General features: G+C 32.0%; 1 protein-coding gene across 1 annotated transcript; it reads left to right on the top strand.

Moving 5' to 3' along the window:
- The first annotated feature begins 12959 nt into the window (after positions 1–12959).
- On the top strand, positions 12960–13478 carry LOC111905162 (uncharacterized). Its single transcript, XM_023900834.1, has one exon. It carries the CDS (start codon positions 12960–12962, stop codon positions 13476–13478), a length of 519 nt encoding a protein of 172 aa, XP_023756602.1.
- The last annotated feature ends 589 nt before the right edge of the window (positions 13479–14067 follow it).

The following is a 14067-nucleotide window of genomic DNA, read 5'->3' on the forward strand; positions in this document are numbered from 1 at the left end:
TAAATACTGAATTTGGTTTGGTTGCATATCAAGTTTTAAAAAAGATAGAATTAAGTTAAGATTAAAGGTTGTAAGTGTTATCATCTAATATGTTTCTTATCCACTATCATTATGAACTTCACCACTGTTGCATCGAAGCTGATGACTACAAAGGAAGAAACCTAATCCATGTATGAGAAACATATGGTAGGGTAAGTTGACATCATTTTTGGTTTGAAACTTTAGTCACGTTTCTGGATAAATCAACACCAATTTTTGTCATCGGAGTTAATAAGAAACCAGAGGTAATACAATATTAAGATTATGTTTTTCTTTTTTAATAGGAATCCAAAATGTAATAATACTCTCTGATTATTAGATTAATAGATGTAGTCTTTCCTTTTGTTAGTGTTTTGATGCGTTAAATAAATGTGTTTCTTGCTACATTATCATGTTGTGTTTTGTTTCGTATACTCTTATTTATTGGAAATGAACTGACAATCCTGTGGCTTATCTTCTATTTTCTTATAGAGATAAAGAAGAAAAAAACTTTGTAGCGAAACTGCCACAAGATTTTAATAACAGGTCAACACCTTCATGGAGTAATGTACTTTTTTCTGGTTATTAGTAGTGGTACTTGTAGTTTTACTAAAAGGTTAGCATATCGACTAATATATATGTTAATGTGATACTTACACGGTTTTCAATATTTATTTTGTATCTATGATGGTACAAAATATATTTTACATGAATACTATGAAAAGGTGAATCGTGTAAAACGCGAAAGACTTTCATGAAGGATTAAATGATATTTGGTGGTTATTAGCAGTGCTCTAGGGTTTTTGGTACTCTCGATGAATAAATATATTTAAGTAGAAGTGATGTTACTTGGTGGGAAGTAGTATTCCCACTCGTGCATCTCTAGGTATCATAGTGGAAAGCATTGCACCTGAAATTATTGTTTATGATTTCTACATATGTGCTCTAAAGTGGGTTGATTGTGATCAGGTTAGGTTTGCATCTGTTTAACTAAAACAAAAATAATAAGAGTTTCATTATTTTATGATGACATTTTAGTTTCATTGATTTGTTTAGCACAAAAATGATGATATATAGTATGTTGCTATTTTTTTTGCATTTAACGCAATGAAAAGTAATAAAATATAATATTGTAACAATTACGTGTTCAGTTGGAGCTTGAACTAAGGGTCGTTGTAGGAATTCTTACAAACTACTTACAATTTTTTTTTGAAAAACTATCCATTTATAGCATCACACTTTCTGTTGGACTTGGAATGAAGGAACAATATTGTACGAATCGTATAAAACAATCCAATTATATTATGTAATACTTTCTTCTATAATTTTAGAATTGATTTACAAAAGATACATTGTTGTAAAAATATCAGTTTATATCAGAATTAGGTGAAATGCAATACTGCTTCAACTAATTTTAAGAGGTGAATCATTCAACCCAATATGGTTCCATACACTTGGGTTAATTAAGGGCAATGGAAATTGATGGTTCAAAATTTGATAATTTGTTTATCAAAAGGTTTTATGTCAATCTTTAAGTTTTTGATGAAAAAGTGTGTCATTGTTTCCTTTTAAGAATGTCCAGGTTCACACAAAAAGAACAATAAATTTATTGGTATTTTTTCAAAATGAAATTGGAAAAAATAGTTTAGCCGGACTGCTGGAGTATGTTTTGGTGCTGCTAAATATGTGGAGTTGAAGCTTGTGTCCGAGAAGATCCTAAATAGCATATTGGTAGATTTGTGGAGTTAAAGTTGGAGTCAATTTTGTAGTTAATTTTTTTTCAAAAATGTTTGATGTTTAAACTTATTATACGGTTGTTTAGAAAGCTTATTTTGATAGTTTTTTACACAGCGTGACAAACCTAATAATTAACCTTCTATTTGTGTTTGTTGTTAAAAAACCATTTTTATCATGTTTCTAAAATATTTTTATACATAGAAATAAAATCAAAAAAATAACGAAAACTATGTGAATAAAATCGTTAAAATATGTCGAATCAAGATAAAAAGTGAATATGAAGACCGAATTCGATACTCACAGTTATGATCCTATCCACATAATAAAATTTGTGAATATGAGCACTAAACTTTCATAATATTAATTTAACTATTTTATTCTATGTATAATCAATTAATTTTGGTGTTATGCACTGAAATGATATTTTAATATTTAATAATTATTTATGATAATTTTATAAACAACATAAGTAAAGTTGGACATAAGAATAAATTTATACTAATTGGTTCTACTTTGATGGACGAGACACTTCATATATATTTATTGTGAGTTATAAATTTGATGTCCACATATTTTAACCGAAAATACACTAATTTATTAGAATAGAAAAACTAATAAATTATAAAAACGTAAATACCGTAAAAAAACTATCATGCATAGAAACGTATATTTTTGTAGAGAGAAAAAAAAAAAAACCATATTATTATTTGTTAAGAAATTTTCAGCATATTATTTGCTCAAAATCAATATCACATTTAGATGAATGGGTAAATATTCATTTACATTGATTCAGAAAAATTAGTTTGTCCAAAAAGTAAACGGTCATTGAACATAGTAAAACCTAAACCTTTGACCCATACCTTAGGAAACAATTTATTACATCATATCCACTTTGAACACACAAAGTAAAAGAAACAATTTGTTACATCATACCCACTTTGAACACATAACCTACAACCACAATGCTAACATTTATGTTCTAAATCCATTTTAGGGTATTATGCACATTTATACAATTAATATGACTTAAAATAAATATTAACTATCCGTTTGAGGATGACATGTTCTTATTCAAGCTGGAAGGAAAATAATTTTCTATTCGACTATATTTTACGATGACAACCAATTAAGCTCATAGACAAATAATTCCAAATATAAGTATATATCTACTCAGTTATTCTCGTTTAGGAAACTTTATTTTGCATTGTCCAGAGGAATATCACATGACAATACAAATGTATTAGTGAAGCCTAAAAAAAATTTAATGATGATGAAACATATACCTCAAACAGTCATATGTGATGGGTACAGAAGTGTTCCACAATGAATATTGTACAGATAACATTAGTATTACATGAACGTTGTTTTAAGTTTGTCTTTTTTAGTTATTATAATCTGATAATTAAAATTTCAGGTGGTTTTTGTCACTACAAGAAACTAATTACTTTGCTCAGGTATACGACTAATATATATATATATATATATATATATATATATATATATATATATATATATATATATATATATGGTTGTGGGATCAACAAAGAACCAAATTTATTCATAGAACCATAGAACTATTTATTTATCATTAGATAAATTTATCATCAAAAGTGTATGATGATAAAATAACTTTTATTTAAAAATAGTAATTTATTAATTTTGTTCATAAATTATAGCTTTTTATTTGAAATAAGTGATAAATCTTAAAAAAATCTAATGGCATGAATCAACAAAAAAAAAACAAGAATGGAATATCAAAATTTTTTAATTAGGATTAATGACCATAGGTTGACGTTGACTATTAATATTCATAGACGAACATTAAAAAATAGAATATTCATAAACACTCATTACTGAACATGTATGAATTTTATGATAATATATGAATAAATGTTCATAACACAACATGTATGATAATATTATGTTTTGAACATACATGAAAATTATGATCATATACCAATATATATAAATGTAATAATCATATATGAATAATGTATATAAATTAACTTCTATGAAAACTGTTATAAGATACGAATGTTCATAGATAAACATATGTTCATAACTAAACATATGTTCATGAATGTTAATGAATGAACATATTTTCATGAATGAATATATGTTCATACATGAATATTACAAGTTCATAAATATATGAATGCATGTAAACTAAAACCATTAAAATAATGAATCAAAAGTTATAAATTAGCAATTGCACCACAAGTTAAATATAAATACTCCATTAAGAATTCATCAATAATATCCCTATTAAACTATTAAAATTCTACTTGTAAATTATGCGAAAAGAATTCATCAACTCAAATCCGATTACTAAAACACACTCATTATTTGGTAATGGATATAAGAATAATCATATATTATTATTCACACTATTATTTACTACAAATAAATATATGAATAATCATATGTCTAATATTCACATTAGAATTACATCAATACTACAAATATATAAAATTCATAGCAAATTAATAACTTAAAAACAATGTCTTCACGTCTTCATTTTTATTTACGACCTTCATTTGTGTGTATGTGTGAATAATGAGAATTAAATATAATCAAACATTTGTATTTGATGGATTTAACTAGCAAAATAATTGAGTAACCGTCCATGAATAATGTGTAAGGGTATATTAGTCATGATAACAAAGTCATTACTTTTTCATGATTATGAGATCCTCATAAGTATGGACGGTTAACAATTCAACAACATATTTAAATAACTAAAATTAAGGAATTTTGTTTGAATGCATGTTGAATATATACCAATTTGTGTATTATATATATATATATATATATATATATATATATATATATATATATATATATATATATATATATATATATATATATATATATATGAAGAAGTCATATGATAGTTGTAGATATATAAATAGAACAAACATTAGACCAAAAGAACAATATCACAACAATATCACAACAACATGTATTAAAAAATGACACATAGATAGTAGATTACCTTGCCGATGTGTTGTATATAATAAAATAAACCTAATTTAAATTAAAACTCTAGTCATAAATTTATAAATCCTAACAAATTTAAAGACTAACTACACTATGCAATGTACCTAATTAATAATAGTACATATAAAGCAAGTAAGTGTGTCGAACTCAAGGGGAATAATGATGTGTCAATGAAGAAAAATCTAAATTCACAAACTAAATTAGATAGATCAGATAAATAACTTAAAATATTCAAACAATGATTAATTATTACGTTTGTTTAGAATTTGAATCTCTTTATTATGATTATTCTTAATTTTAAGTTCAATGGAATGCTGATAATAGTTGACTGATTCCTAAATTAACAAACTCTAGACTGATTTTATTAATCCTATGATTATATGTTATTTACTAGAAAAGATAGTTTTGCTTAACTAAGTCTATTTATTCATATTATATAATAAATTAATAGTGTAACGCCCCAACTCTCAGGTGATAATTTTATGGCTCTGATTTTCATAAATTACAAGGTCTACTCGACGAGTTGGATGTCCTTACTCGTCGAGTAGAAGCGGTTTGGGCCACGTGTTTAAGTGACCTACTCGCCGAGTCCAAGATAGGACTCGACGAGTAGGAGCTGAAGGATGAAACCCTAATTTTTGGGGTTTTGCACCCTATTTAAAGGATCATAAACCTCTTTTAGCCCCCTTACAGCCTCTTGAGCGTCCAGCAAACTCTAATCCGTGTGTATGATTCATTTTTGTGTGTTTTAAGCTTTGGTAGGTGGATCTTTGTAAGAAGAGCTTGGAGAGCAAGTGACTAAAAGCAAGGAACGTGTGAGGATCTGATATCTACTTCAGTTAGAATATTTTTGGAAGGTATCAAGTCGTTACCTTGACCTCATTTCATTATAGATCTCATTTGGTTAAAGATTAGAGCTTTTCTAGAATATGAAAAAACTATTCTTGGGTATGAGCTAAGATCTGAAGTTGTAACTTCAGATCTGAACTCTCTTTGGTCTCTAAGTCCATAAAGCTCTCAGCTTTAGCGAGTATGAACCTCTCCTTAAGTGTAAAACTCCATTACAAGCTTGGTTTTAACATTATAAGACTTTAGAGCCTTGCATGCACGCAAAGTTTGCAACTTTACGTGAGAAACATGCCTTGGGAAGCTGGATCTGCACTATGGAACCTTAAAATGGCTTAAAAAGCATCTGAATGGATAATGGACTGAAGGGACTTGGTGAGTTGCATGGTCAACTCCGCGAGTCCGATGAATATTGTCGTGCAAGGACTTCTGCATGGACTAGGCGAGTCAGTGGGGTGACTCGGCGAGTCAACTTGGGTTTTCCCGACATTTTGACTCGGCGAGTTGCAGGGAAAATCGACAAGTTAGTGGGGGTTTTCACGACTACTCGAGTTCTGGAAGGATTCGACGAGTCAGTGACTGCACTCGACGAGCCGGGTCAACATGGATTGTTCACCTTGATCGTTAACTTTGACTTTGGCCAAGGGTTGTCTATTTGACTTCTAGGGCATTTTGGGAAGTTGGAAATTTATGAGTATGGTTCTATGGTGAATATAGGTGGTGGAGTTTGTGGCGGTGATCCGAGAGTTTGAGCTTACCTTTCGAGTCAACAGTTGCAAGGTGAGTTATCCTCACTATACTCAAGGGTCCAAGGCACCAAGTTCGGCCCTTTCGGATTGTTATCCTGGTATGTTATATGTTTTTATGATCTATTAGATCGGTAGATAGGATGATATATGTTGTCATGATCTGTTAGATCGATATCCTAGTAGATGGGATGTTATATGTTGTTATGATCCGCTAGATCAGTATTCTGGTAAATAGGATATTATATGTTGTTATGATCCGTTAGATCAGTATCCTGGTAGATAGGATGTTGTTATGCTGTCATGATCTGTTAGATCGGTTTGTCTGTCTATAGATTGTTATGTAATTATCTGTTATATATACACACGTTTGTTTGGTGGTTGAGGCTTATTTGCTTTGTTCGAAAGCCAATAGATCTGGGCATTCCAACTTGCTGGTTGTGGGCCGTGAGTATTCCATCCCGGGGATGATTGAACTCATAGTATGTGGGCATTCCAACTTGTTGGTTGTGGACCTGGGGTATACCATCCCGAGGATGATTGGACCCGTAGTATTTCGGCATTCCAACCAGATGGTTGAGGGCCTGGGGTATTCCAACCCGATGGTTGATTAGACCCATAGTATGTTGTTTACATTTATATGGGTATTAATGTGTGTATGAGGATTTTGGGGGAACTCACTAAGCTCTCAGGCTTACAGTTTCAGTTTATTATTTCAGGTACATCAGGAGACCGTGGCAAGGGAAAGACGTGATCGTACTGCTCCTCATTTTTTATGATTTTGTTTCTAAGAGACTCTGATATAGACTATTTTTAAAAAAGAAATTGTAAACGACTGTTGGTTTTTATATGTTTTAAAAAGTTTCAATTTGGCATGATTTTTGTGGGTGTTGCAAATAAGTATGATCAGCCTAAAGGTTAGTGGTGACTTCTCAAATTGTCCAAGTTATCGGGTCAATCACGAATATCATTTTAACTTAATTATGCTTAACCTAGGGATGTCTCCATTAGTCAGGTTTGTCTATGCTTTAACTATTCAAGTTCTGATTTACCAACTTTTAACTAAAGAGTTGATTAAAGATACATAATCTTAGCCTGATCCTAAATCATGCACTCAGTTATAGAAGCATAACAGTATAAGCATCAATCAACATGGATCTTTAATTCACCATTGACATAATAAATTAAACATCTGTGAACATTTTTCAATAAATTAAAACATAATTATAATAGATCATCTACATCTAAACATAAGTATAGTGAATTAGTCCATAATCTGAACTAAATAACTAATAAAAACTGGAAAGTTAAACATATTGCAAACCAAAACACTTTTAGATTCGAATACTTCTTGAAAGAAATTCTCTTTTCTGTTTTTATATTTCAAATGGATGTAAAATCTATTTTTTTTTTTATTAAACTCTCTCTAAGGACGGATTTAGGGTTTAATTTACACTATTTCACAACCGTCTTATTTCCTAGTACAACTATATATTCTGAGCGTAGTTTGTGAATATTAGAAAATATCTTCAAAGTCTTCTATTTTTCCGGAGTTGTCCTACATTAATTCTTCAGAGATCTAGCTTGGTCTACAAGTTACAAAAATTGTTCCAAACAATCCTTTTAAATCTTTTCTAAATACCTTACACTTGACTTTTCCTAGTCATTAATCAAATAACTATTGATCAATCTACAATTACTTAAGATAACCCTTAATTTAAATCATCCCTCTATTTCTCTCTCTCTCTCTCTCCCTCTCTCTTTATATATATATATATATATAATAATAATAATAATAATAATAATAATAATTTAGTTTCTATGTGTATATCTATGCCAAATCTTAATAACTTTTCCAACTCTAAATACTCATAGTTTTCATAAACACTTACTACTTACTATGAAAAACACATAGTTTTGCATTCCTTCTAATATACCCTTATTACAGACTTCCAACCAGTATTTTTCTCAAGTTCTCACTTTTTTTGATTTTATCCCTGAATAATGTTTCTTATTGAGATACCAATTTCCATATTTTCTTGCTACATTTCTTTTATGTACTAAGTACCAAATTTACTAGCTTTAGCTCATGAATTGCTATGGGGGATTGTTGGATTCATGTTATTGTTTATCCCAAAGGTCATATATATATATATATATATATATATATATATATATATATATATATATATATATATATATATATATATATATATATATATATATATATTATGTGGATGTAGGAATCAATGTGAGCCAATCATTTTAAAACCTAAATAAGGTAAAGTTTTAATGTTATCTATTAATTAAATTTAGTAATTAAATAAATATTTAATTAATCCTTTTAATGTAGGCAAGATAGTGTAAGAATTAATTAAATAAGGTAAATTTTTAATGTTATCTATCAATTAGTTTTACTAATCAAATCTATTTGTTCAATAATTGTATATTTAAGGATGTTATTTAAACTATTATTCTGTAAGAATATGTATAAATCTATATTTGCATTATAATGTTTGAATATATATGATCATGTTATATTTCAACTGAAGGTTCGAGAATGTTGTTTTTCTACAAGAAGTTACTTCAATCAAAATATGTACTCTACCAGAATATATGCTAGCATTTTCATAGAATATCGTTCTAGCAGAATTGCATTCTAAATGAATAAAATCGAGTAATATTAAAAATTATGTTAGAATTAAAAATGATTTAATTAAAAATATCAGAATTGAATATTAAAAGAATCAATATCCCTTAAAATTCAAAATTTTCGTTAATTAAGCATGTGTTTCCTAATTTAAACATGTGTCTCCTAATTTAAAGATAGGTAAATAATTACTTAATATAACTAAAATCCTTGGTTTACATTCATCCCTATATCCACACAATTATTAATTAGAATATAATAACCTAATTATATATATATATATATATATATATATATATATATATATATATATATATATATATATATATATATATATATATATATATATATATATATATATATGAAAGACTCTCACTTTCGTATTTATGAAAGACCCAAACTTTCATACTTGACAATATAGTTACTCCAAAACATGATACTTTGCATATTCATAAAAACAATATTTTACATTGATAAATAGGTTACAAACTATTGGATACAAACCGACTATTTTAAAGTGTTATATATTACATAACTTCCTAGGATTCTATAGTTTTATACATATGGTAGTGCAAAATACAATAGTTTCAAACTATTCATAAGCTTTTATCAATACAATAGTTTCAAACTATTCAAAAATCTTTTACCAGTATATAACTATACTAGATGCTTATTTCCTACAATTTTTTAAACATTGAGAGAGTAAGTGGTGACGCTTAATGAGTTCAATAATAAATACAATATAACGTTATGCCATATATATACCTAAATATGGCAGAAGCAAAGAGGAACAAGGAACAACAAGGGCATATGTCAATCATGTGACAAAGTTTCCATATCAATCATTGATTGGATTCAAAGATACACAATCAATTAGACATAACAATTTCCATACTTGATATACATCAATAAAGATTTGGCCCAAATGGCACAGATGACATACAACTTTTGATTAACATTTTGGTAGATTTCAGGCTTATAGCCCTGTCTAACCTTCTACCAATACCATAGAATAAAAATCATTCTCTTACGGAGACATGTTCTACATGGCCAGAGGCTATATACCAGTACCAACGTGAAAAAGGTGGGTGACATATAAATAGGGAACATGTGTATTAACCACACGGTCTAATTACCAGCCATCGTATAGGGTGTCAGTACACGGCAGAGAGTTTACACTCTGATTAATTAGCCGTAAGCATATTTGTTGTGCCCGACAGAGGGACTTGTTCACTAGGAATGACAGTAGTTCCCTAATGTGTCACCAAGGGTTGAAAGAATTATATTTCACAAGTTGTTGCATTTGTTTTTACTTTATTGACGTCAATATGCATGAATACAATGAACTCACTAGGCCCTAGGCTTACCCATTAGAATCTTTAAATGCACGCAACCTAGAAAATAATGTAGCGAGTGGCAGCGGGAATGGGAAGGATAAAGCTCAGACGTGAAGATGGTGACAAGCCTTGAAGATGACGTAACGCACCAATTGTTTATTTAAATTTCTATTCGCTTCCGCAATTATTATATTAGTATTTGAATTTTCGAATTGTAAAAGTTTTGAATTGTAGAAGTTTTGAGACCATGTTAAGTTAATACTGGTATTTGAAATTTTGGGGCGTTACAAGGTTGTGTCAGAGAGTTGTTTAAGTAGAGTAGTCGTTGTTTAAATGCCTAAGCTTAAATAGGAGGAGCGGTACATCGCCTAATCTGGAATGCGTCTCGTTTGTAGGTACCATGGATCGTGGAAAGGCGCTTGTCGATGGTGGGGTTTCAGTTAAGGGTACTAGGGGGTTACTTCCTCACGAGAAGTTGAAGGCTGAGTTAGAGCTATTTGATTCGGAAGGCAGTCTGGAACCAACGACCCCACTCAACCTCTCTGAGCGAGATGAAGAAGATGAGGATGTGGAATCTGAGGTGGAGCCCAATGAAGATCCTGAGGAGGAGCCCGAGGAAGACCTTGATGAGGAACCCGAAGAAGACCTCGAGGAGGAACCTGAGCAAAATCACGTGGAGTACCTTGTCGAACAAAGATACAAAACGTTCCATATGCCCTATGTGGAGTATATGCCAACTAGTCCTGGTACCTATTGGGAGCGACTTTATAAAGATGAAATGCCACATGCACAATTCGAGATTCACAATTTGAAAAGAAAGATTGAAGAGATAGATGAGCATAGGTCAAGGATCATACAGGAGAACCAAATACGGGTTGAGGCTGCTGAGAAAAGTAAGCGCAAGATACGAAGGTTGGAACAGGAGGTGTTGGAGCTAAGGAAACCCACTATCACTAAGTTGTGGTAAGGGTTTGTGGCTTGGGCAAAACAAGCCAAGGCCGTGACTTACAGATTCCTAGATAAGGTGGTTGGAAGAGACCCACCTCAGGCCGAGGTGCTGGTCACTCGAATTGGTCCTGGAGATCGAAAAGGTAAAGAGATAAGGAAGTACTTGAAGGAGGGAAAGCGAATATTGAAATATGATGACATCGTTTTTAAAAAGTAGAAAGAAGGAGTGCAATGATTTTTTTTTTATTTCTCTTGGTTGTTGGCTTAAGTGACTTGATGTGAACAAGACATATGTCTCTTTTTGAAGTTTTGATAATTTGGAATAAAATCTATGTTTGTTATACTTATTGTGTTATAAACATAAATATGTAGTTAATAAGTCTTCACGAAGATCTGGGAGGTTCACTAGGGTCACTCCGGAGGAAGAACGCATCCCAATTGGAGCTTATGTTAGGGCAATAGGAGATGTACCTGAAACCCAACTGTTCCCAAATGCTAGTCGTGGATGGGGCCAAGGAAGAGGTAGGGGTAGAGGAAGAGTCCGTGGAGCTGTTACCGCACCGATACATGTACAATCAGCCCATGGCAGCTCCGGATCCCACTGCGTTCGAGGTCGAGGTCACAGAAGGGGTCGTGCGGCAAACACGATCACCAGAGAAGAGTTGGCTGATGAGATTACTTGGGCAATTCGAGCCACTTTGCCCGATGTAGTTGCTCAGGCATAAGAAGCTATAATGGGTAAGTATGATGGTAACTTGGGTGGAGGTGAAGAAGACTATGAGTACAATACACCAATTATGAATCGGGAATGAAGTATTTGATGGGTTTTAAGCAAAACATCAATCCTATGGTGTACATGCAAACCCTAATAGCTTTTGGATCTAGTTTGTCTAATGAACATGCAATTGAATATCCAAAGCTATAAACCCTAGATCTAACATATAATGAACTGAATTAGGTTTTAGAGAATTACCTTTGATTGTTATATAGCGATAACAATCAATTCCTTACTTTGATTGGCTTCAGAAAGCTTAGTGCCTCAAGTGATGCACCTCTAATGGAGTCACAAACACCACTAAGCAACTAGATGAAGAAGGAGAAGATAGGAGGTACCCAAAAACATCTAGAAACCCTAAGGATTCAGTTACCCACGTTTTTGGGGCCTAAGGGGTTCTTTATATACTTGTGTGAGCTTCTAGGGTTTCAGTCAAAACCCTAATGGACAGCTTAAACTCTAAGCAGCCCATGGAACCTTCTGGGATAAGGCCATGGACGAAAATTTGATGGGCTCCCATCATAACTACGTTCACCCCTTGTTCCCTTAGCATTCCTTAGCCCACTAACTCAATTATCCAATAATTGCAGTCCAGTCCCCTATATTTAACTAATCTCTTTTAGCCACAAAATTAATTATCAATTAATTCTTGACTAATATTAATTAAACAATATGATTTCTCTTTTAACATATTATTCTCATAATATATTAATAAATCATATTTAAACCTTTCTCTCCTTAATTCATCCTACATATTGTTATGGTGAAGGCAAACCAAAAGGACCATGCTCATAATCGGGTCAAGTACATACCAAAATAGTTATGTACTTAGACACTAATCCAACAGTATTGCACAACCGTCAAGGCATCATGACAACCACGATCGGCGAGGTTGTAGTTACATGACGTTCATGAATTGTAAGCCACCCATATTTAACGGAGAAATTGATCCTATTTTGTCATCAACATGGATTATGGAGATTGAGGGTACATTTGATACTAGCAAGTGTGCGGATGAGGACAAGGTGATTTATGCTGAGACAATATTAAAAGGGGAGGTAATACATTGGTGGGGCATGGTGAAGGAAGTTAGGGGGTGTGAGGTGGCCAAGAGTATGTCATTGGATGAGTTTCTAATAATCTTTAAAGAAATGTTTTGCCCGCGAACAACGGTTAAGCAGTTAGAGGAAGAATTCTTGAGGTTGGAACAGGGGAACATGACTGTGAGGGAGTACACTACTAAGTTCATGGAGAAATCCAGGTTTTCTGAATTTTATGTTTCTATAGAAGAAAGAAGGGTGGAACGATATATATGGGGATTGAGAACAGCTATCTGCGAATTTGTGCAAATTCAAAAACCAGGTACTTTCCAGTCGGCTGTAGATGCTGCAGAAGGTCGTAAACGTGAGATGAATCGTTAAGGTGAAGACAGGGCTTTAGGGAAAAGAAAATGGGATGGTACGAATAATGATTCTAAGAAGGGAAAGACTTCAGGGCAAGAATGTAAGGTTAATCAAGGTTTTGGAGTAAAGCAATGCCCGAAATGCAACCGCTATCATAAGGAAGAGTGTAACTTGAATCAAAAAGTTTGTAACAAGTGTGGGAAGCCAGGGCACATAACCACAGAATATAAGACAGGAAGGGTATGTTACGGGTGTGGATCCCCTAACCACATTAAGTCGGAATGTCCCCAGAGTAAGGGTAACAACAATCAAGGCAGAATAACAGAAAATCGGTTGACGGATAAAAAGGCTGATGCTGGTAGACCAAAAGCTAGAGCTTTTCGCATGACGGCTTAGGAGGCTCAAGAGACCCCGGAGGTGGTGACAGGTACTTTCCTAGTAAACTCAATTCATGCTAGGGTGTTATTTGATTCTGGTGCAAATAGATCTTTTGTGTCTACTACTTTTTTCAAAAGCCTGCGTAGAAATGCAAAGACTCTAGAACATGCCTTAGAAATTGAAACTGCTGATGATCATTGGGTAGTAGTAAGAGAGGAGTATGATGATT

The sequence above is a fragment of the Lactuca sativa genome, chromosome 2, assembly GCF_002870075.4.
Source record: "Lactuca sativa cultivar Salinas chromosome 2, Lsat_Salinas_v11, whole genome shotgun sequence".
Classification (NCBI taxonomy): domain Eukaryota; kingdom Viridiplantae; phylum Streptophyta; class Magnoliopsida; order Asterales; family Asteraceae; genus Lactuca; species Lactuca sativa.